This window comes from Lipotes vexillifer, unplaced genomic scaffold, assembly GCF_000442215.2.
Source record: "Lipotes vexillifer unplaced genomic scaffold, Lipotes_vexillifer_v1.1 scaffold469, whole genome shotgun sequence".
In the NCBI taxonomy this organism is placed as follows: Eukaryota; Metazoa; Chordata; class Mammalia; order Artiodactyla; family Lipotidae; genus Lipotes; species Lipotes vexillifer.
In genome coordinates, this window is record NW_006788006.1 from 3,370,823 (window position 1) to 3,397,755 (window position 26,933).

General features: G+C 56.2%; 1 protein-coding gene across 1 annotated transcript in view; it reads left to right on the plus strand.

Moving 5' to 3' along the window:
* Positions 1 to 164: 164 nt before the first annotated feature.
* Positions 165 to 26,933, plus strand: part of KLHL26 (kelch like family member 26) — a 27,559-nt gene continuing 790 nt past the window's right edge. Inside the window, exons 1-3 of the mRNA XM_007461065.1 lie at positions 165 to 265; positions 23,640 to 23,822; positions 26,024 to 26,929. Coding sequence (XP_007461127.1) covers positions 189 to 265; positions 23,640 to 23,822; positions 26,024 to 26,929 — 1,166 coding nt within the window. The 5' untranslated portion in view covers positions 165 to 188. The remainder of the gene's footprint in view (positions 266 to 23,639; positions 23,823 to 26,023; positions 26,930 to 26,933) is intronic.

Sequence of the window (26,933 nt, forward strand, 5' to 3'; positions counted from 1 at the left end):
CCCCGCGCATCCGCAGACCCCGCCCCCTCGCGGCCCAGGGCCCGCTTCCTCCTCAGACCCGGCACCGCCCCTCGCCTAGGGCACCGCCCCTCCGCAGAGCAGGCCCCGCCCCACCCCCCGAGACTTAGTCTCCCGGGCCGGCGCGCGCGGTTCCCGTCACTAGCACGCGCGGTGGCGGCGGTGGGAAGATGGCGGCGCCCGGTGGCAGTGGTGGCGCTGGTGGCGGCGGCTTCCGCGCGGGCCCGGGCCCCGAGCGCCCGAACAGGTGAGAACCAGCCCACAGGGTGGGCCTGCACCTGCCCCGGGGCTGGAGTGACCTAAGGGGAGTCCTGGAGGAGCGGCCTGGGCAGGCTCGAGGATTTTTACGGGGGCTGCGGACTTTAGGTGGCTATGGAGTACTGAGGGGACTGAGGGCTGCTCACGGGTCATCCGAAGGCGGGTTGGGGGCCCCAGGGCCTCCAGGCGTTTGCATGCGGCCCTAGGGGCCTGAGAGGGCTTTGAGGGGTGTGGAGATCCGAAAGGAAACCCAGGGGCTCCTGACTGTGATGTGGCCATGGGGGAACTGGGGATGCCAAGGGGTCTGGGAGGCAGGGGGGTCCTGAGCAGGGGCTATAGGAAGTCTTGAGGTTGTTGAGGCTGTCTGGGCGACTCTGAGGAGGGGCTGAGGGGAATTTGGAGGGCTGCGGCCCTCTTGGAGGGTGCTGAAGGACCCTGAGGTTCCTAAAGGTGGTCCTGAGGACATGCTGAGGGGACCTGGGAGGGGTGAGGACTGTAGAAGGTTGGGAGTAGGAGGCTCAAGTGAACCCAAGGGCCTGAAAGAGGCCTCAGGGACCAGGGAGAACCTGAGAGAGGGAGCTGAGGAGCCCTGGGGGTCCCAGTGAGTCCTGATTGGCAGGGAGAGGTCTTGGGGTCCCAGGGGTCCTGCGGGGCTAGAGTGGGACTTGGGAAGCCTGAAGATGGTGAGAGAGCGCTGAAGGTTTAAAAAATACATGAGAAGGGTCCGACCTTGTGGCTCCTCCCTCCAAGCCCCATGGGGTGTAAATCCCATTCACCCCCAGGGAAAAGAACTTGAAGCAAGGTCTTGCCCTCAGATCACGGTGGAAGAATTCACCCCTTTTGGTCTGAGAGAGGCCCCCTTTCCCTTTGGACAAGTCCTGAGACTGGTTGTTTGAACCGCAGAATTGGCATAGCAATTGAAGGTATTTTTATGCATTGTTCTGGGTTCTCAGAGGGAAAGAACACCTGCCTTAGGATGTAAAACCTCCCTCCCTCTTCCCATTGCACAAGGCCAGAGTAGTCTAGACCTTCTCATCCCAGTCCCCCAGGACAGTCTGCTACCCTCGGTGGCCAAGGAAGAAATTCGGACTTTTTCTTGCTGGTGAGCTTATGGGAGCAAATAATTTCCGTCAGTGTGATAAATGATGAAATGGTCAATACTCGTGTGCCTCAGAAAGGCCTGAGGGTCCGGGTGCATGGGTTGGGCTTTGGAGGCCTGTAGTGGGGAGCAAAGAGAGATCAGGGGATTTGGGAAGACATGCAGGGGGTAGAGTGGACAGGATTTGGTGACCTGTAGGAGGTGGCATGTAAGGGACAGTGAATCCTAGTCCCTGCTTTGAGCCCTGGCTAGGGATAACCTGGAGCAAGAATGAAGTATAATTCGTTACATGCTGTACAATTCACTCATTTTAGCTGAACAGTTCACTGAGTTTTTTGGAGTTTTTTGTTTTTTTGGCTCTTAGTTGCGGCACACAGGATCTTCGTTGCCCCATGAGGGATCTTTTAGTTGCAGCAGGTGGGGTTTTGCGGCATGCGGGATCTAGTTCCTTGACCAGGGATTGCCCCCTGCATTGGGAATCTTAACCACTGGACCACCAGGGCAGTCTCTTCACTGAGTTTTAATAAATTTATAGAGTTATGTACCCATTAACACAATCCAGGTTTTCAGAACGCGTCCATCACCACAATGACTTCCTTCAAGCCCGTTGCAGTCAACCCTTCTCCCACCCCTGGCCTCAGGCACACTCTGATCTGCTTTTGCTCTCTGTAGTTTCGTATTTTTAGAAATTTTACATGAATGGAATCATATAATATGTGGCTTCTTGTGTCTGGCTTCTGTCCCTTAACAGAATATTTTTGAAGTTTCATCTGTGTTGTCACAAGTATCAGAAGTTCATTCTTTTTCACTGCTGCCTACTATTCCATTAAATGGATGGACACAATTTGTTTATCCATTTACTGGTTGATGGACATTTGGGTTGTTTCCATTTTGACAACTGCAGATAAAGTTGCTGTGAACATCTGGGTATGCGTCTTTGTGTGGACATATACTTTCATCCTCTTGGGTAAATACCTAGGAGTGGAATGACTGGGTCCTATGGTAGGTGTAGGTTTAAGTTTTTTTTCTTTTTTTCAGGGTAAAATGGATCTTTTATTTATTTGTACTTAAACTTATAAACCAGCCAGTCAAACCGGGACTATTATTATCATGATGTGGCAAAATACAAAACATCTTTCTACAAATACTAGAGTGATGAACAAATTAGGGGTTGTAATAAAACAGAGCAAAAGAGGCAGAGGAAGTCAATGAAGCACATTGTAGCATAACCCCTCACCTTAGCAATTGAGGTTCTTAACAAGTAGGGCCTCCCCATCCCAGAAAATATAAAAAATTGTTCATTGAATCTTTGTACTTTTGCTTCCTATTTTTTTTAAATAAATTTATTTACTTATTTATTTTTGGCTGTGGTGGATCTTCGTTGCTGCGCGTGGGCTTTCTCTGGTTCCAGCGAGCTGCGTCTACTCTTCATTCGGTGCACGGGCTTCTCATTGCGGTGGCTTCTCTTTTTGAGGAGCCCAGGCTCTAGGCGTGCGGGCTTCAGTAGTTGTGGCACGCGGGCTCTAGAGCGCAGGCTCAGTAGTTGTGGCGCACAGGCTTAGTTGCTCCACGGCATGTGGGATCTTCCCCGATCAGGGCTCGAACCCGTTTCCCCTGCATTGGCAGGCAGATTCTTAACCACTGCACCACCAGGGAAGCCCCTTGCTTCCTATTTTTTGAGGTTAGATTAAAAAATATGGAACGCTTCGCGAACTTGAGTGTCATCCTTGTGCAGGGGCCATGATAAGTTCCAATTTTAGTATATGTGCTACTGAAGCAAGCACCATAGGTTTTTAAAAAATATATTTATTTATTTATTTTGGCTGCGCTGGGTCTTAGTTGCGGCACGCGGGATCTTCGCTGCAGCGTACGGACTTCTTACTCGTGTATGCAGACTCTTAGTTGTGGATGCATGTGGGATCTAGTTCCCCGACCAGGGATCTAACCCGGGCCCCTTGCATTGGGAGTGCAGTCTTACCCACTGGACCATCAAGGAAGTCCCTCTGCACTGTAGGTTTTTCAAGAAACTGCTGAGTTGTTTGGAGTGACTGAACCATAACTGCATTCGTACCAGCAATGTGCAACAGTTCCAGCTGCTCCCCATCCTTCCCAACACTTCATGTGGCCAGTCTTTAATTTTAGCCATTCTAAGTGTATGTTGTTATCTTATTTTGGTTTCATTTTGCATATCCCGATAACTAACGATGTTGGACATCTTTTCATGGTCTCACTGTCTATTCAGATCTTTGGTAAAGTGTCTTTTCAAATCTTTTGTCCATTTTTTACTTGGTTTGTCTTTTTTTTTTTTTTTTTTTTTTTTTTTTTTTTTTGCGGTATGCTGGCCTCTCGCTGTTGTGGCCTCTCCCGTTGCGGAGCCCAGGCTCCAGACGCGCAGGCTCAGTGGCCATGGCTCACGGGCCCAGCCGCTCCGCGGCATGTGGGATCTTCCCAGACCGGGACACAAACCCGTGTCCCCTGCATCGGCAGGCGGACTCTTCAACCACTGCGCCACCAGGGAAGCCCTGTCTTTTTTTTTTAATTAATTCATTTATTTTTGACTGCGTTGAGTCTTCGTTGCTGCACGCAGGCTTTCTCTAGTTGCGGTGAGCGGGGGCTACTCTTTGTTGCTCTGTGCAGGCTTCTCATTGCGGTGGCTTCTCTTGTTGCGGAGCACTGGCTGTAGGCACGTGGGCTTCAGTAGCTATGACACGCGGGCTCAGTAAATTAGTGGCTCGCAGGCTCTAGAGCGCAGGCTCAGTTGTTGTGGCACACGGGCTTAGTTGCTCTGCGGCATGTGGGGTCTTCCCAGACCAGGGCTCGAACCTGTGTCCCTTGCATTGGCAGGCGGATTCTTAACCACTGCACCACCAGGCAAGTCGCTTCTCATCTACTTCCTGTCTCTATAAATTTACCTTTTTTTTTTTTTTGGCCTCACCATGCAACTATGCAAGGTATTAGTTCCCCGACCAGGGATGGAACCCATGCCCCTGCAGTGGAAGCACAGACTCTTAACCACTAGACCGCCAGGGAATTCCCTAAATTTACCTGTTTTGTAAATAGAGTCGTACCATATGTGACCTTCAGTGTCTGGCTTCTTTCACTCCATATTAATATTTTCGAGGTTCATCCACAATGTAATGTGTGTCAGTACTTCATTTCTTTTTATGGCTGCATAACATTACATTGTGTGGACATACCATGTTTTGTTTATTCGTTCACCAGCTGAAGGACATTTAGTTGGTTCTACCTTTTGGCTGTTTTGCGTAATGCTGCTATAAACATGCATGTACAAGTTTTTGTCTGAACACCTGGGTTCAGTTCTTAGGGGTATATACCAGGAGCAGAATTGCTGGGTCCTATGGCTGTTGTGTGTCCTTGAACATGCAGTCACCACCCAACACTACTTGGTGTGTTTATTAGTGGAAGTGCCTTGAAGGTAGAGAGCATGTCTGTCTCGTGTAGTCTTGGCCTTGTATGCCTGGAGCAGGGGCAGCCCAGAGGAAAGAAGTGTTCAAGAAATATGGCTGGGCGACTTCCCTGGTGGTCGGTCCAGTGGGTAAGACTCTGCGGTACCAATGCAGGGGCCCGGTTTTGATCCTTGGTTGGGGAACTAGATCCTGCATGCACGCCACAACTAAGAGTCCGCATGCTGCAGCTAAGAAATCCGCATGCCACAACTAAGAAGTCTACAAGCCGCAACTAAGACCTGGAGCAGAAAAAAAAAAAAAAGGAAATATGGCTGGGGGGGGGGGGGGGGGGGGAGGAGTGTGGAAAAGCTCTCTAGGGCTTGTAGTCTGGCTGGTAGGAAGTCCCTTCTAGGTGGTCAGGTCTGTCCCTTGCCTTCTCGGGGAGACTTGTGGGCCTGCCAGGGACAGGGGGAGGCTGGCCCTGTCTGTGAGTCTGGTTTTCCAGCCTTCCAGGTGGTGCCTGCATCTGCCTTTTTGTCCCATGAAGGGTTTTGTCATTTGGCCAGGGGTGGGGGCGGTTCCTGTCTTCCCCTTGGCCCTTCCAACAGTCCCACAACTCGAAAAACTGTCCTTAGGAGGGACTGCGTTCCCCCAGCCGCCCCCAGCATTACATAACTTGTTTGTTCCAACTTCACTTTTCTGTAACCAAGGGGGAAAAAAGAAAGAGAAAAGCTTATTCTCCTTCCTTGCTATCTCGAGGGATCAACAAAAAACCCGTTGCCTAGTAGAGATGGTCGTTAATGACCAAGCCGAACCTCTGGGATGGACAGAGCATGGCTGCCTTGGCTGGGCGCTTGCTGAGGGGAGGTGGGGTCCTAGCTGCAGGCTCACTCACAAAAGAAACTTGTTCTGCATCAGGCCCCCTCTTAGCTCTGCCTCGGGCTCTTGATGGGGTCCAGGCTTCTGGAGAGAGAGGAGGTTTACAGTGTGTTGTGAGGGGGTGGAGGAACTCTCCCAGGAGTCACACCTCCCCAGCTAAAATTCCATCGCTGTGAGGTACCTGGCCTGCCTAGTTCTGGAGGAACCTTCTCGCCACGAAGTTTCCTCGGACGTTGGGCCTTTGGCATCCTCTCTTCACTGCCCATCTCTCCTGAAGGTGTCTGGTTGGGGCCCAGTCTCATTGATTCACACTGCTTCTTGGGGGGCGAGGCAGGAGTATCTGGGTGAGGGCCACGCCGGTCACAGGTGTTTCTCTGAGAAGTCGTGACTGGGACACAGTGTGAGTGGGTTTGGCACAGTTCAGCTGAGGCGTCTGCTCCTGGCTTGGTGGCCTTTGCTTGTTTAAACTTTCTTAACAAGCCCTCTCTGGCTGCACCCTAGATTGTCTCCACTAATCCCTGAGGCTCTGGAAGAGTCCAGCCCCCCAGCCTCTGTGTGAAAGACTGGGCAATGATTTGGCCTTCTGAGACGATTCTTGTTCCTTTGGCCTCATCCTCTCTTCAGCTGAGAGGGGGAGGCAGGAATTTGACCCTTCAGAGATAGGAACTCACCTCCTCCTAGGAATTCTGGGAGATTGGTGACATCAGGCACCTCATCAGACCCACATGCTTGTTGCATGCCTTGGGCACATCTGCAACCCTCTGTGTGTTAGTCTTCATCCAGGAAGTGGGACCCCGGACCCACTGGGCAGGGTAGCTGGGAAGAAGCAAACTAGGGTGAGGGTATGCTCAGAGGGCGCCCAGCATGTTGTACGTGTGTGTGTGTGTGTGTGTGTGTGTGTGTGTGGAAGTGGCAATGTTGCCCTGCGGTCCTGAAGCTGTTAGCATTCTGTCCGTTGTGCCTACGTGGACCAAGAAGGGATCATGGGGTGTTTGGCAGGTCTTGCTAACGAGCCAATGTGGCAGGTTGGGAGGAGAAAGTTGGTATCTTAGTCTGTTTGGGCTGCCATAACAGAATACCATAGACTGGGTGGCTTATAAATGGCAGAAATTTAGTTCTTGAAGTTCTGGAGGTTGAGAAGTCCAAAGTCAAGGCGCTGACAGATTTGGTGTCTGGAGAGGCCACTTCCTGGTTCATAGACATGGCCTCAGTTGCTGAGTCCTCACATAGTGGTTGGGTCTAGGGAGCTCTCTGGGGTCTCTTTTATAAGGGCACCAGTTCCATTCATGAGGGCCCCATCCTCATGACCTAATCACTTCCTGAAGGCCCTGCCCTCTAATACCATGACATTAGGGAATAGGTCTCAATGTTTGAATTTTGGGAGGATACAAGCATTCATTCTGTGGTTGTCGGCTTGAGCAGTTTGGAGGATGGTAGTATCATTACTTGATGGCCATGAGAGGGACAGTGGCAGGGCCAGTGGGAGAATGGAACATGTCAAGTCTGAGCTGCTTCTGCAGCATTGAGAGGACAGATGCTGCCATGTGAACCTGGCACCTAGGAACAGAGTGTAGAGCATGAGCTGGTGGGTCTTGGCAGAGTACTGGGGTGGGGCAGTTGAGTCTGGGGTAAGCTGGAGAGAGTGCTGGGCAGAGGTGCTCTGGGGAACTGGGTCACGCAGCCCAGCTCCTTCTCTGGGAGTGAGGCGCCCCTTTCCTCACCTTCTCACTGGTAGGGTCCCTTGAGCTCAGGATGTGAAATTGCTCTGAAAACTGCACACTTTGCCCTGAATTGTGCAGCCTGATTGTCTCATAGCTGACCCACTTCCATCCGGTAGCTGTGACCCCTCGGGGATGGCCTTCTTGTCGGGGTAGAAAGGCGTTATTAGCCTCTGCTATCATTGCGCCATCTCTAGGGAGTAGATGTAGTGTGTCATCCCACTTTCCTTAACTGGTTATTTTTTATTGCCGATCCTCATGCGAGAGCTCAGAGGGGCCAGCTTGGAGGTTTGCGCCTGCCTCCCCCCGAGACACTTTAAAAGTGGGGCTTCTCTGCACTCCTGCCCTTTGGTCTTGGGGCATGTTTCAGACTTAGGGTTGAAGGCCCTGGAGAAGGGGGAGGAGGGAGGGTGACTTCTTGGCATCCCCAGCTCCTTCCTCTTGTGGATGGGACTCATTTGACACCCTTCTCTTCCCCTGGTGATTGTCGATGGTCACATGCCTCCTGTGTGCCTGCCACTGTGCTTGGTGTTGGGCATATGGGCCCCTGGACACCCGGCCAGATGGGCTGTGCCTGTGTGGGACACTTATGTGCCAGCATGTGAAACAGTTGGGCCGTCATTTCCCCACGGTTGCCATAAAATGTCCCGAGGCTGAGTTGGAGGTTCCTGCCTTCTCTGGAAGGTTCTGAGAGTCTCCTTACAAATGAGGTTGAGCAGAGCCTGAAGGTTAGTGCCATCAGCTTGGGGGAAGGGAGTCTCGGGAGGTGGCCTGTTTCTGGGTACAGGCAAGTGGCATGTGCAGGTTCTGGAGGGGGAGGAGCCTGGCTTTCTAGGGGTCCGGAGGGCAGAGAGGAGCTTGAGAGGGTGAGAGGGAGGAGTGGGGAGACTGGGGGCTGGTGCAGGGTTTGGGTGAGGGGGCACCTGGGTCAAATTCTTGTTTTGGATGGATCCCTCTGGCAGGACATGAGGGGGCCTGGGCTGAGGGGGGCGCGTGGAGACGGTGAGGTGGGCATGGGTTTGGGGAAGATTCAAGGTTGAACTTGTGTGACATGCTGACCCATGGTGGCAGCCAGGTTGGGAGTCACCAGCTCTCAGGTTTCTGCCGTGGACCAAAGAGTGAGTGCTGGTGGAGGACGCGTCAGGCAGGAGGATGAGGCCCCACTTGGCTTGAGAGGCTCTGCTGCCCGAGAGCATCCAGTGGGGACAGGGAGCAGACATGGACACCTGGCCTGGAGGGCTTAAGGTCCCCTCTCTGTTCTGGAAAGTCCTCGTGCCTGTCCTTGCTCGAGGGTCCCTGGTCTTCTAACAACCGGGACCTGGTCCTTCCCAGTTCGATTCCTGCCCCTCCTCTCTGACCTCCTTGAGAGCACTCACCACGTGCACACTTATTTGCTCTCTTTTCCTTTAATCTGTTGGCACATTGTGTTGCTTCCACCTTTGAGCCACATCCCCATCCGGCCCCTTCTTCCACCTCCACCTCATCCTGGCTCTGAGCTGCCATCGATTCTTGCCCTCCTGGCTGCTGTCCCCCCACCTCCAGTTGGCGGGACCCTCCCAAGGCAGGTATCAGACCAGGCCGTCCCTTGCCTGACACCTGCCGGGGGCTTCCTCACTCTCAGAACAGTCTCAGAACAAAATTCACTTCTCCACATGATCCCCTTGGCCCCCATGGCGAGGCCCTGCCCGCCCACGGGCCCCCATGCTTCCACAGCCCACATCTCCAACAGCAGGCTGGTGCCCCTCCTGGGCCTCGTGAGCTCACCCTCCCTCGGCTGGGGTGACCTGTCCCAGAGCTTGGCACAACTCCTGTGTTGCCTCCTTGGGGCCTGGCCACTCTGGCCACCATGACTCCCCCCGTCTGCCCCTCTTCGTCCTCTGCCCCAGGCTCATGGTCCATTCTGTGTTCTTAAGGATCTGTGTCCCCTACAATGTGTGCTCCCCGCAGGCAGGGCTTCACTGTGGAGGCTCTGATACAGTCTAGCGGATATTCTACATACAGTCTACGATGGATTTGCAGGAGGAGCTGGCCGGACTGGGAGGCTTCTGGAACGGCCTCCGTGGCCAGCCGCGCGAGGGTCACTCTTCTCCTGATTTTTGTTAATGGCAGGGTTCAGGTAGAGAAACTGAGACTCACAGGTGTGTTGTCAGTGAATCAGCCCCGTTAGAGAGAAGCCAGTGAGCAGCACCCTTTTGCACGAGCTCCATTTAGTTCACGGACAGGATCTTAGCGCCGTGTTGAAGACGGGGAAAGGGCCAGCCGCGCTCCCTGTCCAGCTGCCTGCCGGGGGAAGTGGGGGCTGGGGCCCGCTGGGTCCCCACCGGGCCGACCCGCCCTCCTCCTGTGGTAGCCGCTCTGCAGCTGTGCAGACGGGCTCTTAACACTTGTTAACCCCGAGTCTCCAGTCCCTTCCTCCTCCCCGCCTCTTTCCCATTTCCCTTCAGAGAGGGCTGCTCAGGATTCACAGAACTCATCCCCCATGGCTATGAGAGCGTTTCCCTAACATTCCTTGGCGGAGTGGGTTTTGGGGCACATCCAGCGTGATTTCAGACCCCTCGCCGAGCAGCCCCGCTGCTGAGCTCTTCCCGCAGACCACCTCGCCGCATACTGAAAATATTGTGATTCGGGAGGAAGTAACCGGCACCTTTGGGGAATCGCAGACCTTTCCTATGAGGGAAGCAGCTTCCGGAATTGAACACGCTCAGCCTGGAGGAAATCTTGAGGGGTGGACCTTTGGGCTTTTAAAGGCCTCAAGAGAGGGTCATGCGAGGATCAAGGATCGAGGCCGAAGACGTTTTCTGACGCCACAACTGCAAAATTCCACAGGGGTCAAAGACAGGATCCTAGCAGGAGCGGGCTGGGCTGGGCTGGGCTGGGCTGGGCTGGGCTGGATATCCGGACAGCTCGGCTCTCAAAGGGATGTTAGAATCTGAAGCAGTCTGCCGGAGGAAGCAGCAGCAGGGAGACGTGATCACCCGGAATCTTCCATGACTGTAGCTGAGAGTGGGACATTCTCCTGCGGGAGGGTTTGGGGGGGGTGACAAAATGCCCGTGAAGCAACAGTCATGTAGGGGAGCCCTGCTGCAGACCCCCGAGGCAGCCTCAACTTGGAAAACTTCCAGGACTATAGTTAAAGTCATAACTGTGTGCTGGCTTGGTGAAGTCTGGTCGATCCTAGGAGGGCTTCTCTTGCTCTCTCTCTTTTCTCCCCACCTCTGTTGGGCAAGGGGTAATGGCAGCCCGTGGGCTGTAAGGCAGGGAGGCTGGGAAGACACAAATGTTTATGCTCCACGTGAGTCACTTGCAGAAACTCTCTGGGTGGTGTTTTCCTTGCCAAGGCTGATGGCATTGGGCTGCCCTGCGGCTCCAGCCTTAGGCGTGCTTCCAGCATTTTAGCATTTAGAGTTGCTGAACTTTCACAGTAGGGGGCATGGGTAGCTTGCTGACCTTTCACAGGGAGATGGCTGGGCTGTCTCTTTACGGGCGGGCGGGGCTCGGGCTGGGTCTGGTCACCACCCACTCACCTGCAGATCAACCGGTGAGGCTTCCTTGTCCCCATTCCCAGGGTAGGAAGCCAGTGTGCATTGCAGGGAGAGGTGGTAGCTGGAGAAGTATTAACTCCACAGTGGTTTTTCCAGAGGCTCGTCCGGAATTCGAGCCTCAGATCAGAGGCTTCTGACATTGAAGGCCCCTTTTGGTTACGAGAGCCAGAAACTCAACTCGACTCACTGCCTTCAGTTAAAAAATAAAAGTTCATCGTTCACATAAAAAATAAGTTCAGGGAGAATTCCAGTATTTTTTTTTTTTTTTTCCGGTACGCGGGCCTCTCACTGTTGCGGCCTCTCCTGTTGAGGAACACAGGCTGCGGACACGCAGGCTCAGCGTCCACGGCTCACAGGCTTAGCCGCTCCGCGGCATGTGGGATCTTCCCACAACGGGGCACGAACGCACGTCGCCTGCATCGGCAGGCGGACTCTCAACCACTGCGCCACCAGGGAAGCCCGAATTCCAGTTTTTATATTCATTAAATTCAGAGCTCAGATGATTCCTCTGGAACCTGTGACTTCCGTCTCTTAGCTCTTGGCTGGGCAAGGTAACCTCATCTTGCTCCTCGTCACCCCAGCAACCCTAGGGGGAAGGCAAGTTTCCATCCTGGTGGCTCCAGCAAAAGTCCCAGGGAAGGTTTTGGTTGGGTCGAATGGGTCACACTCCCTATCCTGGTCTCAGTCAGAATGGCTGGGGGCCTGGGAGGCTCTGGTTGGCCAGGCTGGGTTATGAATTCTCCCTTTTCAGCCCAGGGGTGCGTCTCCTGATCCTTACCACTGGGGCTGAGAGTGAAGGAGGTTCCCTGAGGAAAACAGGGGGCCCTTAACAGAAGAAGGAAGGGATGTTGGCACCCCCTAAAATGAAGATGTTCGTGAGAGGCCCCTCTTGATGCCTAAGTTTGTGCTGCTGTTGGAAGGTCCTTGCTGCGCCATACCCATACTGTGTCTGCCTGCATATGGCCTAGCACCACTGGGCATGAGCACATGCCATTTGGTGGAACTGTCCCTTTCAGAGCCTCAATACCTGCCCTGCCAGGGGAGGCAGCTGGGCTGGGTCCTGAAATGCTGGCATTTGCAGTGCTGGATTCTCACAGGGTTTCCGAGTGGTGTTCTGGGGCCATGCAGTCATGTGCCTACTTGCCTAATTTGTAGAGTGAAGGGGTTTTGCTCATTCAAGTGGCCCCATCTCCAAGCCCAGTGCAGCAGGGATAATGTGTGTGGGGGGTGGGCTCTTACTGGGATCAGCCTCTTGTCAGTGGGTGGGAACAAAACAGGTGAAGCTTCAGCCTGAGACCTGCTTATTAGTAGCCCTTGCTGCCCCTGGCATTGGGGCCCTGGCTGGGCTTTGAGGGGTCACGGAGGCTGTGGGGAACCCTGGCTGGTCCATGAAGACAAGGGAGGTCATGGGGGAGACCTTCTACTTCGAGAAGGCTTGGAAGGGAAGGTGATGGAGGAGCGTGGAAGAGCTAGTGGGCTTGAGAGTGCAGCATAGGGAGGAGGGGTGGAGGTGGGGGGCAGAAAGAGTTGGCCCTTCAACATGGGGAATAGCATGAGTAAAGTGTGGAGGCCAGACATCCCAGAGAGGAGCCTGCTGAGGGCTTCCTGGTTGAGCCCAGTCAAAGGATAACATATCTAGTCCCGGGACTTGGACCAGGAGGTTGCATGGAGGGGTAACAGAGCAGATATATGCAGCAGATACCTGCAACAAGCAGAGATATGAGTCAGGTGTCAGCCACTGCTGCCACCTAGCAGCCATCCACCTGCCACCTCACCCATCCTATCCATCCATCCATCCATCCTTCCATCCATCTCTCCATCTACCCATCCTTCCATCCACCCACTCTTCCATCCAACCATCCATCCATCTGTCCCATCTGTCTTTTCATCTATCCTATCACCCATTGTCCATCCACCCATCATCCATCTACCCATCTATCCATCCACTCATCCACCCACCCACTCAGCCATCCAGCCATTTAATCAACAAGTGTGACTGAGCTCTGGGCACATGCTGGGCATGGTGCCAAATGCCGGAACACAGCAGGAGACAGAACCCACCCTGCCCTGCTTGGTGAGGCTCCTGTTGCAGCTTCGAGGAGACAGGTTGGAAACAGACGGATGGTTTATGAGATGGAGCAATGGGCAGGCAAGAAAAATAGAGCTGGGTTGGGGTCAGAGAGGTGTGGAGGCCTGGGTGGGGCTTTCCCACTGTGACCTGGTAGAATGGGGTTACCTCCCTCATAACAGCTGGAGGGTTAGTGGGATAGTCCACACCCTTGCCCTGGCTGCCACTGAGGAGCCACATCCTGCCCTACTTACTGTCCAGCTCCATGTCCACCTCCTGGCTTGGCCTTCCTGGTGAGTGGGCTCAGCTCTCCCAGCCTCAGTCTCCCCGTCTGCATCATGGAGGTGATCAGGGGGCCCAGCCACCTGGGGCTACAGAGAGACCGACACTGGCCAGGCCTCTTACGTGCTGTGTGACCTTGGGTGGGTGCCTGAACCTCTCTGTGCCTCAATGTCCCTATCTGTAAGATGGTGATGATAGTGGTATACCCCTCTCCTGGCTGCCCACTGAGAGGCGAGCTGGGAACCAGGTTGGCACTGCCCCGGGCCCACAGTCTTACATGGAGTGGGTGCTCGCTTGCCAGGATGGGGAGGGGTGGGGGTACGTGGAGGCAGAGAGCTTGCTGATGGTGAGGGAAGGAGGGTCTGGGTGTCTGCCTTCCATCTTCCTAGCCTTGAGGAGTTGCTGGAGTTGGGCAGGTCTGGGACTGGGGAAGTGCTGCCTACAGGGTCCTCTTGTCCATCAGCAGTGGCCAGATCCCCACGCATCCTGGACTCCCTGGGGCACCAGTCCGAGGCTGGGGTGAGGGCAGAGAGCCTGGGCAAGAGGTCACAGCTGGGCTTCAGGGGCACTGGGCTCACTGTGGCCCCTGAGGAGCAAGACTGTCGGAGAGCCACAGGGGGCTTAGGCAGGAGAGTGCTGGACTTTGATGTCATTGTTGCCTTCTGCTTGTGGGAGGGTGGGCCATACCTGTAGAGTTCTTCGCTGTAACCCAGTGAGTATTGCGGGAGTGGGGGAATCCACGCGGTTTGTCCCTGTCTCAGAAGGGCAGGATGACGGAGCTGACCGGGTGGTTCCACTTGCCTTGAGTGGAACCAGCACTGAGTGAGGCTGTCTGGCACCAGGCTCAGGATCCCAGCCAGGCTTTGGGGACGGCTGGTGGGGTATCATTGTGAGGCTGGTGACTTGTGGGGCCAGGCACACCCCTGCCTCTACTCCCAGCCCCTAGGAATTTGCTCCTGTCACCTCTCTGGGTCCTTGGGAGGAGTCATGATGGTTCTTTTGAGGTGGACGTGGGTTCTAGAACCTGTCTGCCTTCCCTACGACCCTCTGGACCCTCAACCTCCCTGGCTGTCATGTGGGGGTTCTCAGGAGCCACCAGTCCCGGGTGCCGGCAGGTTGCATGGTTCCCTCCTGCCGGTACTCCCCAGCACCCAGCACCGCCTCTCTTCTGTCACCCTGTCACTGCACTGCAGGCACAGACAGGCAGGAGCCAAGGACATACGTGTGGGGGGTGGCCCTGCCGAGTGATGCTCTGAAGATGAGGTGGGCAACTGTGGCCTGGTGCCCCTTTGCAGGGCTCAGGGAGAGCGTCTCTGTGGGCGACGTGCTCCCAGGGTGGGCTCGCAGTGGGCCCTAGACGTGTCCACGGCCCAGCTCTTGGAGGAGGCAGAGCAGGTGGAAAGGAGTGGATGAGGCTGTGTCCCTGCCTGGTGGCCTGGCTCACCTGGCCTCCCATGGGGTGCGCAGATCCACCTTGGCACTGGGCATCCTGACTTAAATTATCGCAGAAGATGTAGGAAGTAACCAGTATGATGACCAGGAGGGAGAAATAAACAATTCAGTTGTTGCTGTGGAAAGAGCCCAGGCTCAGGGGCACATGGGATCTGGGGCCCTGGCCAGATGTTCTTCTCTCTTTCTCTCTCTCTCTCTCTCTCTCTCTCTCTCTCTCTCTCTCTCTGGGTCTCTGTCCCCTCTCTATGGGTCTCTGTGCCCCCCAGTCTCTCTCAGGGGTTTGGCCTCCAGGCCTGCTGGGACACTGCTCTGAGGACCTTCATCTGCTCCTGGGTTCCACACTTGTCCACACTGGAGCCCTGCTCTTTCATCTGCTCCCCAGAGCACCCGGGGATCAAGCCCTGCGAGAGGACTGCAGGCATCTCAGAAGGAGCTGCCGCTTATCGTGGGGCTGCGGTGTCTGGGGGTGAGGAGGGTGGAGCCGGCCTGGGGTGAGCAGCCCCAGGGGAGAGTGTGCTGACGTGAGCATGGGGGCTGCTGGCCAGCCGGAGCATTTGAGGGCTATTGCCAGGTGCCAAAACATGGTGACTCCATCCTTTGGGCTGGGAGCATAGTACCCAGAGCTGTGAAATACTGTGGTAACCACCACAACAGTGGCTTGGGGTGTCTGCCTTTGTGGGACATGTGGGACCTTGGCTCAGACGCACCTTTGATCCATGGAGCTGCGTGCCTGGAAGGCAGAGCAGTGGCCTTGGCAGAGTCAGCAGGCTGTAGTAGAGCGGGAAGTGGGAGCCAGTACTGGAGCTGCCTGCAGCCATGGGGGGGCCATGCTGGGCCTCAGTTTCGCCATCTTTTAAAAAAAAATAAATCTATTTATTTATTTTTGGCTGCCTTGGGTCATTGTTGCTGTGCAGCCTTTTTCTAGTTGGGGTGAGCAGGGGCTACTCTTCATTGTGGCGTGCGGGCTTCTCATTGCGGTGGCTTCTCTTGTTGCAGAGCACGGGCTCTAGGCATGCGGGCTTCAGTAGCTGTGGCACGTGGGCTCAGTAGTTGTGGCTCGCGGGCTCTAGAGCGCAGGCTCAGTAGTTCTGGCACACGGGCTTAGTTGCTCTGCGGCATGTGGGATCTTCCTGGACCAGGGAATCGAACCCATGTCCCCTGAATTGGCAGGCGGATTCTTAACCACTACACCACCAGGGAAGTCCAGTTTCTCCATCTTGAAGGGGACACTTGCTGCACTGACCTCCTGGGCTGGCCAGGGATTCATGAAGTTCTTTGTGAAGGGCTGTGCCCAGCATGTGCTCTTGTCAGTGAGCCTGCTTTGTGAAGGGTCTGAGGCGGGCAGGAAGGGGAAGCCAGAGAAGCTTCCAGTGTGGCTGGATAGGAGGCAGTGGTTGGTGCGGGAAATAGGACAGAGAGGTGGGCTGCCGGCGCTTCTCCATCTGCAACTGGAGAGCCCCATCCCCATCCCCCAACCTCTGTCTCCCCCCCACCACCCTGTCTCTGTCCCCCTCTCTCTGGGTCTCTGTTCCCCCTCTCTGGATCTCCTTCTCTCTCTCTGGGTCTCTCTCCCCCTCTCTGGGTCTTTGTCTCCCTTTGTCACCCCAAGTGCAGTGTCTTCCCTGCTGATGCACCCAGGACCCTAAGGCGGAGTGGCCTGGAGCTCCCTGGTACTGCATCAGCTGGGGTGTGAGCCAACCAGCTGCGCTGCGCTGCTGTGCTCCATCGAGCCACATGGACAATAAAACCAAAATTGGCTTTGAAAGTGGAAGTGCTCTCTGTTTTGAGGGGAAGTGAGGGAATTTGCGTGTAAGAACAGTATGTTAAAGGGGCAATACCGTCAGACTCTGTTCTGGCCTGAGCTTTGGGCTCCATGTGGGGGTGGGAAAGGAGTTTACAAAACCCCAAAGAAATGTTTCCATGAAATTCTTTCTTGGTCTTGCCTTTTCCCATTTTTTTTTTTTGGACATTCCAGTGAAAAAAACTTTCCGGGGCTTCATATCTCTCCTGTGGGCTTGGGAAACCGACCGTGGAGACCAGGGCCAGCAGCCGGGTGAGGGCAGGAGGAGGGGAGCACCCTCCCCGCCAAGTGCTGCTCCCAAGGCAGCCCCTACCGCCGTCGCGGGGCTCTGTCACTGTTGGTGTGGCTCTGCACCTCCTGTGGCTGTCCCTCACTAGGCCATCCTGCCTTGGGTCCCCCCGAAGCAGGCCCTGAGGCAAGGACTCTAGCCCCTGGTATATTTGGGGGGTGACCCCATGAAGGATGGGGGGCAGGAAGGAGCCCTCACAGGGGGCGCCAGCAAGGATCCTGCGACAGCATGGGCAATGGGCTCGCAGGCTGGGGATGCCTGGAGGTTGTGGGGATCCTGCCACAGGTGGGCGTTTACCCCACCTAGTCCCACTGGCTGTCAGCTCCTGTGCAGGGACATCCAGAGAGAGGCAGCAGCTGTTTCCCTTGTTCAGCACGGGACTGCACATGGCTGGGGGTGCCTGATGACAGTGGTAGAGAGACACAGCACGGGGGTTGGGGTCAGGCCAGTGGGGGGCACATGGTCAGAGGCCAGGTCCAGGCTGAGGGTGCAGCTGGGGAGGCAGTGAGTGGCCTCCAGAGACGCCCTGACCCGGCTGCTGACGCATTGGCTCCGATGACTCAGCGCGGGTGACCGTGGCTTGGGTGGCCGTCTGGAGACTCGGACTAGCTCAAGGGCTGCCGCTGCCGCCTTCCTGGGGGCCCGGGGCCCCGCCTCACCAGCCGCCCCCTGTCTGGGCCGGCCTGAGTAATGGGTCCTTCCCTTAGTCATCGGTCCCAGGCCCTGGCCCTCCCTCTTCCTCCTGCCCACCTCCGCCCAGCCAAGCCTGCTTCTCTGTCCAGGCTGGGGACTCTGGCCCCTGCCGGCTTCCTCCCTCCTTCCCTGAGTTCCCCAGAGGCTGTGAGGTGTGTGTGGGGTAGTGGTGGGGGCTTCAGAGACAGTTGTCCCACCAGTGAGATGGGAGGAGGATGAACCAGCCTTGTGAGGTGCCGTGAGCCTTGCTGGGGGCACGAGGAGGAGCACCTGGGACAGGATGAGGCGTGCAGAAAGGGGCTGTTTCCTACCTGCTTGGTGCAACTTGGGCTCCACACCCTGTAAGCAGAAGTGCTATGGGCTTTGTAGGGATTCCTGGGCCGGGGTGTCCTAACTCCAGCAGAGGAGCGTTTTAACGCTCAGAGTATGCACGGCCTCCGTGCTCGGCTGGAGGGCAGCCCTTTGTACCCCCTTAAAGGGTGTTTAGCTTGTTTCCCATCTTCAGCTCCCAGAAATGGTATTTGGTAAATATCCTCACACATCTCTCAACTTGCACATGCGAGTATATCTCAGATAAATCCCAAAAGTAGACTTGCTAGGTCAAGGATGTGAGCCTTTAGAATTTTGCTGGGTCTGCCAAACTGCCTGCCTGGGAGTTGTCCCTCTTCACACTCCTGCTGAGAATGGACAAGAACATCTGCTGCCAGATGGCCCACCCCATGACTCTGCCCACCTGAGGGGTGAAGCCAGTCCTTTGGTAAGCACACTTCCCTTATCGTGAGTGAGGCTGAGTCTTAGGTCTCTCCAGCTAGCTGTGCTTCCTTTCCTAGGAACCATCAGCCCACATCCTTCTGTGACATTGCTGGCTTTGTATTGATTTCTTGGTGCTCTTTATATATGGAGGACCACTGTAAATATATGTCCAGGGACCAAGCAGCCCCAGGATGAAGTTGCCTCTGGTGTGAGATCTTTCTTCTGGTGAAAACATGCATAGGCATGCCAGTCCCCAGAGCTCAAAGGAAGCACAGGAAATCCTCCCAGCTCACCTCACACTTTCAGAGGAACTTCTAAGAAAAAACTGAGGCCAGCTAAAAGCAAAATGTCAAATGCTGGGTAGGGGGAATATACAAAATCTGTGAGGTGAGGTGTCCACAGAGAGGCCAGCCAGGCTCACTTGACACCTGCCGTGGTCCGGCGCTCTGTGGGTGGTTCCAAGCTTCAAGTTCCCAAGCACTTGGCCCCATTCAAAGGCATGCGAGTGGCTTGTATGGTTGGTGGCAGGATGTAGCCCCCCACTGGGCCTTGCCAGCCCAAAGTAAAGCTGGGGGAAGTAGGGGGTCTATGGTCCCTCATTTCCCAGGAGGTGATGGGGGCTGGGGAGCCTCATGGCAGCCCTGTGACGTCTGCTCCTCCCTGCCCCTTCCTTCCTTTTTAAAAAATTTTAGCCATGCTGCGCAGCTTGCGGGATCTTAGTTCCCAACCAGGGATCGAACCCATGCCCCCTGCAGTGGAAGCGTGGAGTCTTAACCACTGGGCCACCAGGGCGGTTCTGCCTGCCCCATTTGAGAGCTGAGAATATGAAGACCCGGAGGACCGGGGAACGTGCCTTAGTCACACAGCTGGCAGATAGCAGGGCAGCCTCGGAATCCTGCTCTCTGCTCCTCACACCAGGTGCCAGAGCCTGGAGCAGCAAGGGCCGTGGTGCAGCCCGGGCAGTCTTTCTGGAGTGGGTCTGGCCAAGATTCACCTCCCAGGCTTTGGGTCCCGGCCCAACCCTCCAGACACTCTGCTCAGGGCCAGGATCCAGGCTTGGATGACTCTAGGGGATCCTGGTGATGAAAGTGGCACACAGGTGTTGTCTGCGTGTCACCTCCTCACACCCTGCAGCCCCTGCTGTGCTGAGTGGCATCTGCAGAGAACAGCACTGCCATCCCCGGGGCTACCCAGACTGGCCAAGTCTACGTCTGTGTCTGCATCTTAATACAGTCCCTGGTTTGAGACACACCTCTTCTCTGCCCCCCGGTCCTGGGAGGGAGGTTCCAAGGGGTCCCTGATCCCAGGCCACTGTGCTGCACAGGGAAGGTGGAGCACCTGGCCCCAGACAGGAGGGGGCCCGTCTTGGGAGGGGAGGTGGCTCTGCACAGGGACGACCGTTTGTGGAAGTCGGGCCTTAGGGCCAACACCCAGGATGCAGCCAAGCCCTCTGCTCCCAGGGAGAGGCTGGGCGTCACTGTCTAACCTCAGGGGTGGCAGAGCTGGGAGAAGCCGGAGACACGCCCACTTTCTCTGGCCTCTGCACCTCTCTGCTCCCAGCTCTTGTCTCCTCCCCCCGGGACACTCACAGCTTTGATGTGAAGCCAGTTCTGGATGATGTGACCACTTTGGGTCCCCATTTCCCGGACTGTGCGCCCGACGAGGGCAGGTCTGCTCTGTCTCATTCATGCTGTGTCCTCCCACCCATGAGAAACAGACAAGGGGCTGACAAAAAAGCCCATGAGGAGAGTTGGGGAGGGGGGGATGGATCTGAGCACCTCAAGGGTCCTTTGAGGCTCATGTGGGATGTGGCTTTGGCTCGGTGCTCCAGAGGCCCGTCACAGGGTGTCGCCGAGAGGACACAGCAAGACCCTGTCCCTGGAGATGTCCTGGCAGGGCCTGTATGGCTGAGGGCAGCCCTGGCCAGTGGGTGGGTACAGTTGGAGGCCTTCTGAATCCTGAGGGTCCAATGACATTCTCTTCGTGATCTTCAGAACATGGGTCAGGTGGGGTTCTTGGGAAACCAAAAGAGCAGAGACTCGGATCCGAGCAGTGACCCAGTCAGGAAGGATGGGCTGGATGCAGCAGCACTGGCTGCTTCCTGCCTGGGAGAGGAGGGGGGCGTGTGAGGTGGGTGTCCCCTCCACCTCGTGGGGAGTGGCGACTCGGCCAAGCTAGAGACTCAGGGGCCTCCTGGGTCCCTTTCCTTCCCTCCCTCCATGGTCTGCACACCCAGCCTCCAGGACAAACCCAGGATCTGGCTACCGACACCACTGGCATCCCCGTATCACCAGCTCAGATGACCACAGCGCTGGGCTCTGAAGCACATGTGTTCCTGCCTCCCAGAGACAGGATGGTTTTCCGCTAAGCACAGGTGGTGTCCCCCTGCCATGTCCCCTGTCCCCCTGCCACGTCGCCACACTTTCGGAACCCTGAGCACCTCGCAGGCCTGTAGGCAGTGTCCAGGGCCCTGCAGCCCCTCTGCCCATTGGATGGTTTACCCCTTTTCCCTAGGCTCTGCAGAAGGCCGCTGATGTGGGCGGCCTGTGCAAGTCGGGGACCTCCCGTCAGCAGCGACTGTGTGTCTTGTGCTCGGCGTCAGCTCTTTTACCCCTTGGTTGTGTTTTGGGAGCTGGTGGGCAGTAGGAGTCGAGGAGCCTTCTTTCTCTTCCTGCTTTCTTGGAAAGACCGGTGCCCACATTCCTGGCCCTCATTTGTGGGCAGGGGCAGGCGTCAGTCCCAGGAATGGGAAAGCAAGTTCCAGAGAGCCGGAGGCCATGGGGAGGGAGCAGAGGGCTGGGGAGGATGGCCTTTGCCTGGGGTGGGGTGTGGGGGCTGAGAGAGTCCTGGGAAGGCTCTTGACCCCATGGAGGCTGATGGGCATTGCCCCCTTCTGTTGTGTTTGGAGGAGGAAGTGATATATTAGGGCCTCCTAAACTGCTAATTTATCTATGCATTTCTACAAAAGTTTTCCGAGATGAAACAGCAAAGGGGACAGGGGCTGGGGGGGTGGTAGGGGATGAGGGGAAGCGAGTGGGGGCGATAGGGGCTGGGCCACAGAGGACCCTGTATGCTGTGAGGCCCTGGATGTCATGGCAGGGTTTTGCCCAGGACCTGAGAAGGCTCAGATGTCCTTGAGTTTTGTTTTGTTTTTGAGGTGAAAGTCATAAAACATAAAATTCACCATTTTAAAGTATATAATTCAGTGGCATTTAGTGCTTTCACAATGTTGTGCAACTATCATCTCTGTTTAGTTCCAGAACGTTTTCATCACCCCAAAGGGAATCCTGTACCCTCAGGCGGTCACTCCACACACCCCCTCCCCCAGCCACTAATCTGCTTTCTGTCTCTATGGATTTCTGGGCATTTCATATAAATGGAATCATGTAACACGTGGCCTTTCGTGTCTGGAGGCTTTCACTCAGCCTCATGTCTTCAAGTTTCTTCCATGTTGTAGCATGAATCAGTTTCATTCTTTTTTTTTTTTAAGACCGAGTAATATTCCATTGTATTCATACACCACGTTTTGTTTATGCATTCATCCACTGATGGGCATTTGGGTTAGTTCCACCCCTCTCCTTTTCAAAACTTTATTTTTATTCCAAGACAACCTTTGCCTTGTGCATCCTCATTTTGAGGTGCAGGAATCTGTTTTACTTGTCGCATCCCCAGCTAACTGCCCCCATAGGTAAATCCATCTTAGGGCAGTTATTCTTGGTTTTATTGCTTCCTTACGTTGGTGACAGGAAGATCCCACGCAACCTGCTGTTTCCTGGGCCCGGGTTCAGTCCTCCTGTGTCCTCTTATAGCTCTGGGGCTGCGGACAAACGTTCAGCGTGTCCCTGAAAGGTAGGACTGACAGGCGTTTCCCCTCGACTGGGTGTCCACCGAGTGCAGCCAGAGCCAAATTCTTCTGTAAACGGCCAGGGTGACTTTATGGTCGTGTGGCCGCCCTCCCCTGGGGTACAGGGCACAAGAGGCATGCTGGCTGGTGTCAGAGTGGCTGGACCTTGAAGGTCAGCACCTGCTGGAGGTGGCTCTCCCTCTCCCATGGTGAGAAGCTGGCCCGTGTCACCCCCAACCCCAGGGCTTAGTGCCACCCGGGAGGCTGCAGGTTTCGAGTTCCTCCTTCAGACCTGTACTGGAGCTCTGTGCTGGCAACTAATCCCACCCTGCCTCCTGCAGGGGAGAGAAGAGGGGCTTACCCATGGGGATGGCTCACTGGGGCACAGGGGACAGTGAGGTGACATGGAGAGTCCTGTTCCTTAAAACGAGCACTCAGTGGGCACAGGTCATTTTATTTGTTATTATTTATTTATTTATTTTTGGCTGCGTTGGGTCTTCGTTGCTGTGCGTGGGCTTTCTCTAGTTGTGGCGAGCAGGGGCTACTCTTCGTTGCGGTGCGCGGGCTTCTCATTGCAGTGGCTTCTCTTGTTGTGGAGCACGGGCTCTAGGCGTGCGGGCTTCAGTATTGTGGCTCGTGGGCTCTAGAGCGCGGTCTCAGTAGTTGTGGCACATGGGCTTAGTTGCTCCTTGGCATGTCGGATCGTCCCGGACCAGGGCTCAAACCTGCATTGGCAGGCAGATTCTTAACCACTGCACCACCAGGGAAGCCCCGGCACAGGTCATTTTAGAATGAAAGCTAATGAAATAAATTTTTAAAGAGGAGAAGGTTGGAAGCAACCCAAAGGTTCATAGATGGGTGAACAGATAAAGGAATTATGGTGTGTCCACACAGGGGAATATTACTCAGCTAGAAAAAGGAATGAAGTATTGACACACGCTACAACATGGATGAACCTTGAAGACATCAGGCTAAGTGAAAGAAGCCAGATACAAAAGACCGCATGTTGCATGATTCCATTTATATGAAACATCAAAACAGGCAAATCCATAGTTACAGGAGGCAGATTATTGGTTGCCAGGGGCTGGGGGAGGGGGATTGGGGGGGTGACTGGTAATGGGTATGGGTCTTCTTTCACAGTGCTGAAATGTTCTGGAACTAGATAGAGGTGATGGTTGCATAACATTGTGAGTGGATTTTATGCCACTGAATTGTACACTTTAAAATGATGAATGTTATGTGAATCTCATCTCAAATACAAAAAAAAGGGATGCGGGAGGCTCTGCAGGTCCTGCATCAAACCCCGCCCATTTCACAGGCGGCAAATGGAGGCTGGAAAGGCGCATCCACTGCCACGGCCAGTCAGTGGGCAGGTGGCAGACACTATTGGGACCCAGGCCTGGTTTCCACTTCTCTGGGGCTGGTTCTGGCAATTTTACCTCCACCCGGGGCAGCTTCAGAGCCCTGCCAAGCCTGCCCAGGGACCAGACGGCCCTGAGGCCGGTGAGCCACCTGCCCACCTCTGCTCTCCCCCAGCATGGCCGACAAGAACGGGGCCCTCAAGTGTACCTTCTCAGCCCCTGGCCACAGCACCAGCCTCCTGCAGGGCCTCGCCGCCCTCCGCGCCCAGGGCCAGCTCCTGGATGTCGTGCTTACCATCAACCAAGAGACCTTTCACGCGCACAAGGTGGTCCTGGCCGCCTGCAGCGACTACTTCAGGTGAGCGTGGGCCCCCAGGGGCAGGGTGGAGGGTGCTGCCCTTCTAAGAGGGAAGATCTCAGGGCTGGGCATCTAGCCAGGGATGGCTCTGAGGGAAAATGGCTGGGGTTAGCCCATCTTTGGGTTTAGAGAGAAGTTCAGTAAGCCTGCAGGTTTTTCCAGGTTTGCTACTTATTCAAACTTGTGGGGGACACTGAGCAGACAAGAAGAGCATGCTTGGGGGACAGAGGTGGGTGCCTGATTAGCAGCTTCTGCCCTGCGAAGGTGGCAGGGCTCCATCAGGTTTTCATTCTAAGTCCTTATGTGATGCCTGCACGTGCCAGGCGCTGTTCTAGGTCTTGGGGATTTAGCAGGGATAAGACAGCCATGAGCTCTGCCCTCATGGCACCTGTGCTCAGGCTGAGGGATGGGAGGGACACCTGCTCGGCAACCCTTGTGTGTGCCAGGCTCTGTCCAAGGCCCCACGTGATGAGTGAGGCCTTGCTGGGTGTACAGGTCTCTCTACCCTGAAGGCCCTTTCCTGAAAGCTCCTTCGCTGTGCCTGGCTGGGCAGGGGAGCGAGGGCCCCACGGAGCAGGGCTGGGGGCCATTCTCATCAGCTGGGGGCTGTCACAGGCTGGGGACAGTCTCCCTCATTACCTTAGTGACCAGCTGGCAAGCTTCCTCCTGACACCAGAGAGAGCTGGGGTGCTGCCCTGGGGGTGGTTCTTCAGCCCCACATTGCCAGGGGTGGCTGAAGTATTCCCACCTGCCATCCCAGGTGCCCGTCTTGGGCTGCATGTTCCTCGCAGCTGGGGTGCCTTGCCTGGTGCGCCCCCTGGCTGCCCGCCCCACGGGCTCAGAGGGGCCATTCTGGGGAGTTGGAGCAGCCAAGCCATCTGGGGCGCCGCTTCTATTTTTATTCTGGATTTGGGGACGGGCGGGCTGGCCCAGCCAGAAATGCCCTTTAAAGGCTCCTCTGTGCTGGCACTGCAGCTGGAGAGGCCTTAAAAGGCAACGCTCCCTCCCGTCACCGTCACTGTCACCGTGATTGCTTCTGCCTTCGATGGGCTGACGGGACTCGCGGGGACAAGAAGGGGCAGGGTCCAGGGGGCTGGTAGAGCACTGCGGTGGAGGATTGGGGGGTTGTTAGTCAGTGGCCGCATGGCAGCACCAAGCTCAGCTATCCGTCCTCTGGGGCCTGAGCTGGGCCCACTGGGTGTGCGACTAGGGAACGGGCATCTGTCGGGCAATGTCGGGAAGTTCTCTCCCCTCAGACGGCTGTCACAGGCGTGTGCTGATGGTAGTTATAATTATGATGAAATGCCAGCTTGCCCCAAGCTGGAGCACATGCCATCTTCTAGAACCTGCCATGAACCCTGAGCAGGCACTGGGGTTCTCACCCCTCTTCCTGGTGGGGGGCCCTCAAAGGCCTTGGGGAGCTGTGACCCAGGGCCTACGCCTCTCAGCAGCGCTCACGTTAGCACTGCTTCTCAGAGCAGGATAGCACAGCTGACAGAGCTGGGGTTACTTGCTGCTGGGGGGCGGGTCTCACGATGGGCTGGTGTTCCTTTGGGCCAGTCTCAGGGGGCTTTCCTGACCACGTAAGCCTCTGGAGATGGCGGGGACCCTAGCACAGCCCCCTGATGGGCACTCTGACCTGGGCACCCTCACCCCTCCCCAACCCATGTGACAGTGACCCAGGCTGGGGAACATGGAGCCAGCTGCCCACGTGGGGGGCTGGGCTCTGTGAACCACAGTGCCTAGCGCCCTTGGGGGTCCCTGCCTTGTCTCCTGAACTTGCCGCCGGCGTGGTCGTCCAGGGCTGGGTGTTAATGTGGGGCTGGAGACCTGTCCCCAGAGCCAAAGCCAAAGCCAAGGTTTGGTCCTCTCTTGCACAGCCGCACCAGCCCCGCAGCGAGCAGCCCCTGGTCCCCACCCTTTGAGGCAGCTGGGCCCCAGTACCGCACACTTCTGGGTGAGGCCAGGCAGGGCTCCACGTAGGGGGGCAGAGTGGGGAGTTGCTGCTTGTAGGAAGATGCATGGCTAGGGGTGGATTAAAAATCTTTCTTTTCCTTTTTGCCTGTCTTTAATGAGCATCCAGCCTGCTTTCCCCTGGGCGGCCGTGCCCTGCTCACAGTGTCCTGGGGCCAGACCATGCTTGGGCAGCCACAGTGCCCCTTGGCTGCCCCGAGCCCACATGCTATGTTTCTGACCTTCAGGGCCATGTTCACGGGTGGCATGAGGGAGACGAGCCAGGACGTTATTGAGCTGAAGGGTGTGTCGGCCCGCGGCCTGCGGCACATCATCGACTTTGCCTACAGTGCCGAGGTGACACTGGACCTGGACTGTGTGCAGGACGTGCTGGGTGCAGCCGTGTTCCTGCAGATGCTGCCCGTGGTGGAGCTGTGTGAGGAGTTCCTCAAGGCCGCCATGAGCGTGGAGACCTGCCTCAACATTGGCCACATGGCCACCACCTTCAGCCTGGCCTCGCTCAAGGAATCGGTGGACACCTTCACCTTCCGGCACTTCCTGCAGATTGCCGAGGAGGAGGACTTCCTGCACCTGCCGCTGGAGCGCCTCGTCTTCTTCCTGAAGAGCAACCGGCTGCAGAGCTGTGCCGAGATTGACCTGTTCCGTGTGGCCGTCCGCTGGCTGCAGCACGACCCCGCCCGGCGGCTGCGCGCCAGCCACGTGCTCTGCCACATCCGCTTCCCGCTCATGCGGTCCTCAGACCTGGTGGACAGCGTGCAGACGCTAGACATCATGGTGGAGGACGTGCTGTGCCGCCAGTACCTGCTGGAGGCCTTCAACTACCAGGTGCTCCCCTTCCGGCAGCATGAGATGCAGTCGCCGCGCACAGCCGTGCGCTCGGATGTGCCCTCGCTGGTTGCCTTCGGTGGCACGCCCTACACTGACAGCGACCGCTCGGTCAGCAGCAAGGTGTACCAGCTGCCCGAGCCGGGGTCCCGCCACTTCCGTGAGCTGACGGAGATGGAGGTAGGCTGCAGCCACACGTGTGTAGCCGTGCTGGACAACTTCGTGTACGTGGCCGGGGGTCAGCACCTGCAGTATCGCAGTGGCGAGGGCGCCGTGGACTCCTGCTACCGCTATGACCCCCACCTGAACCGC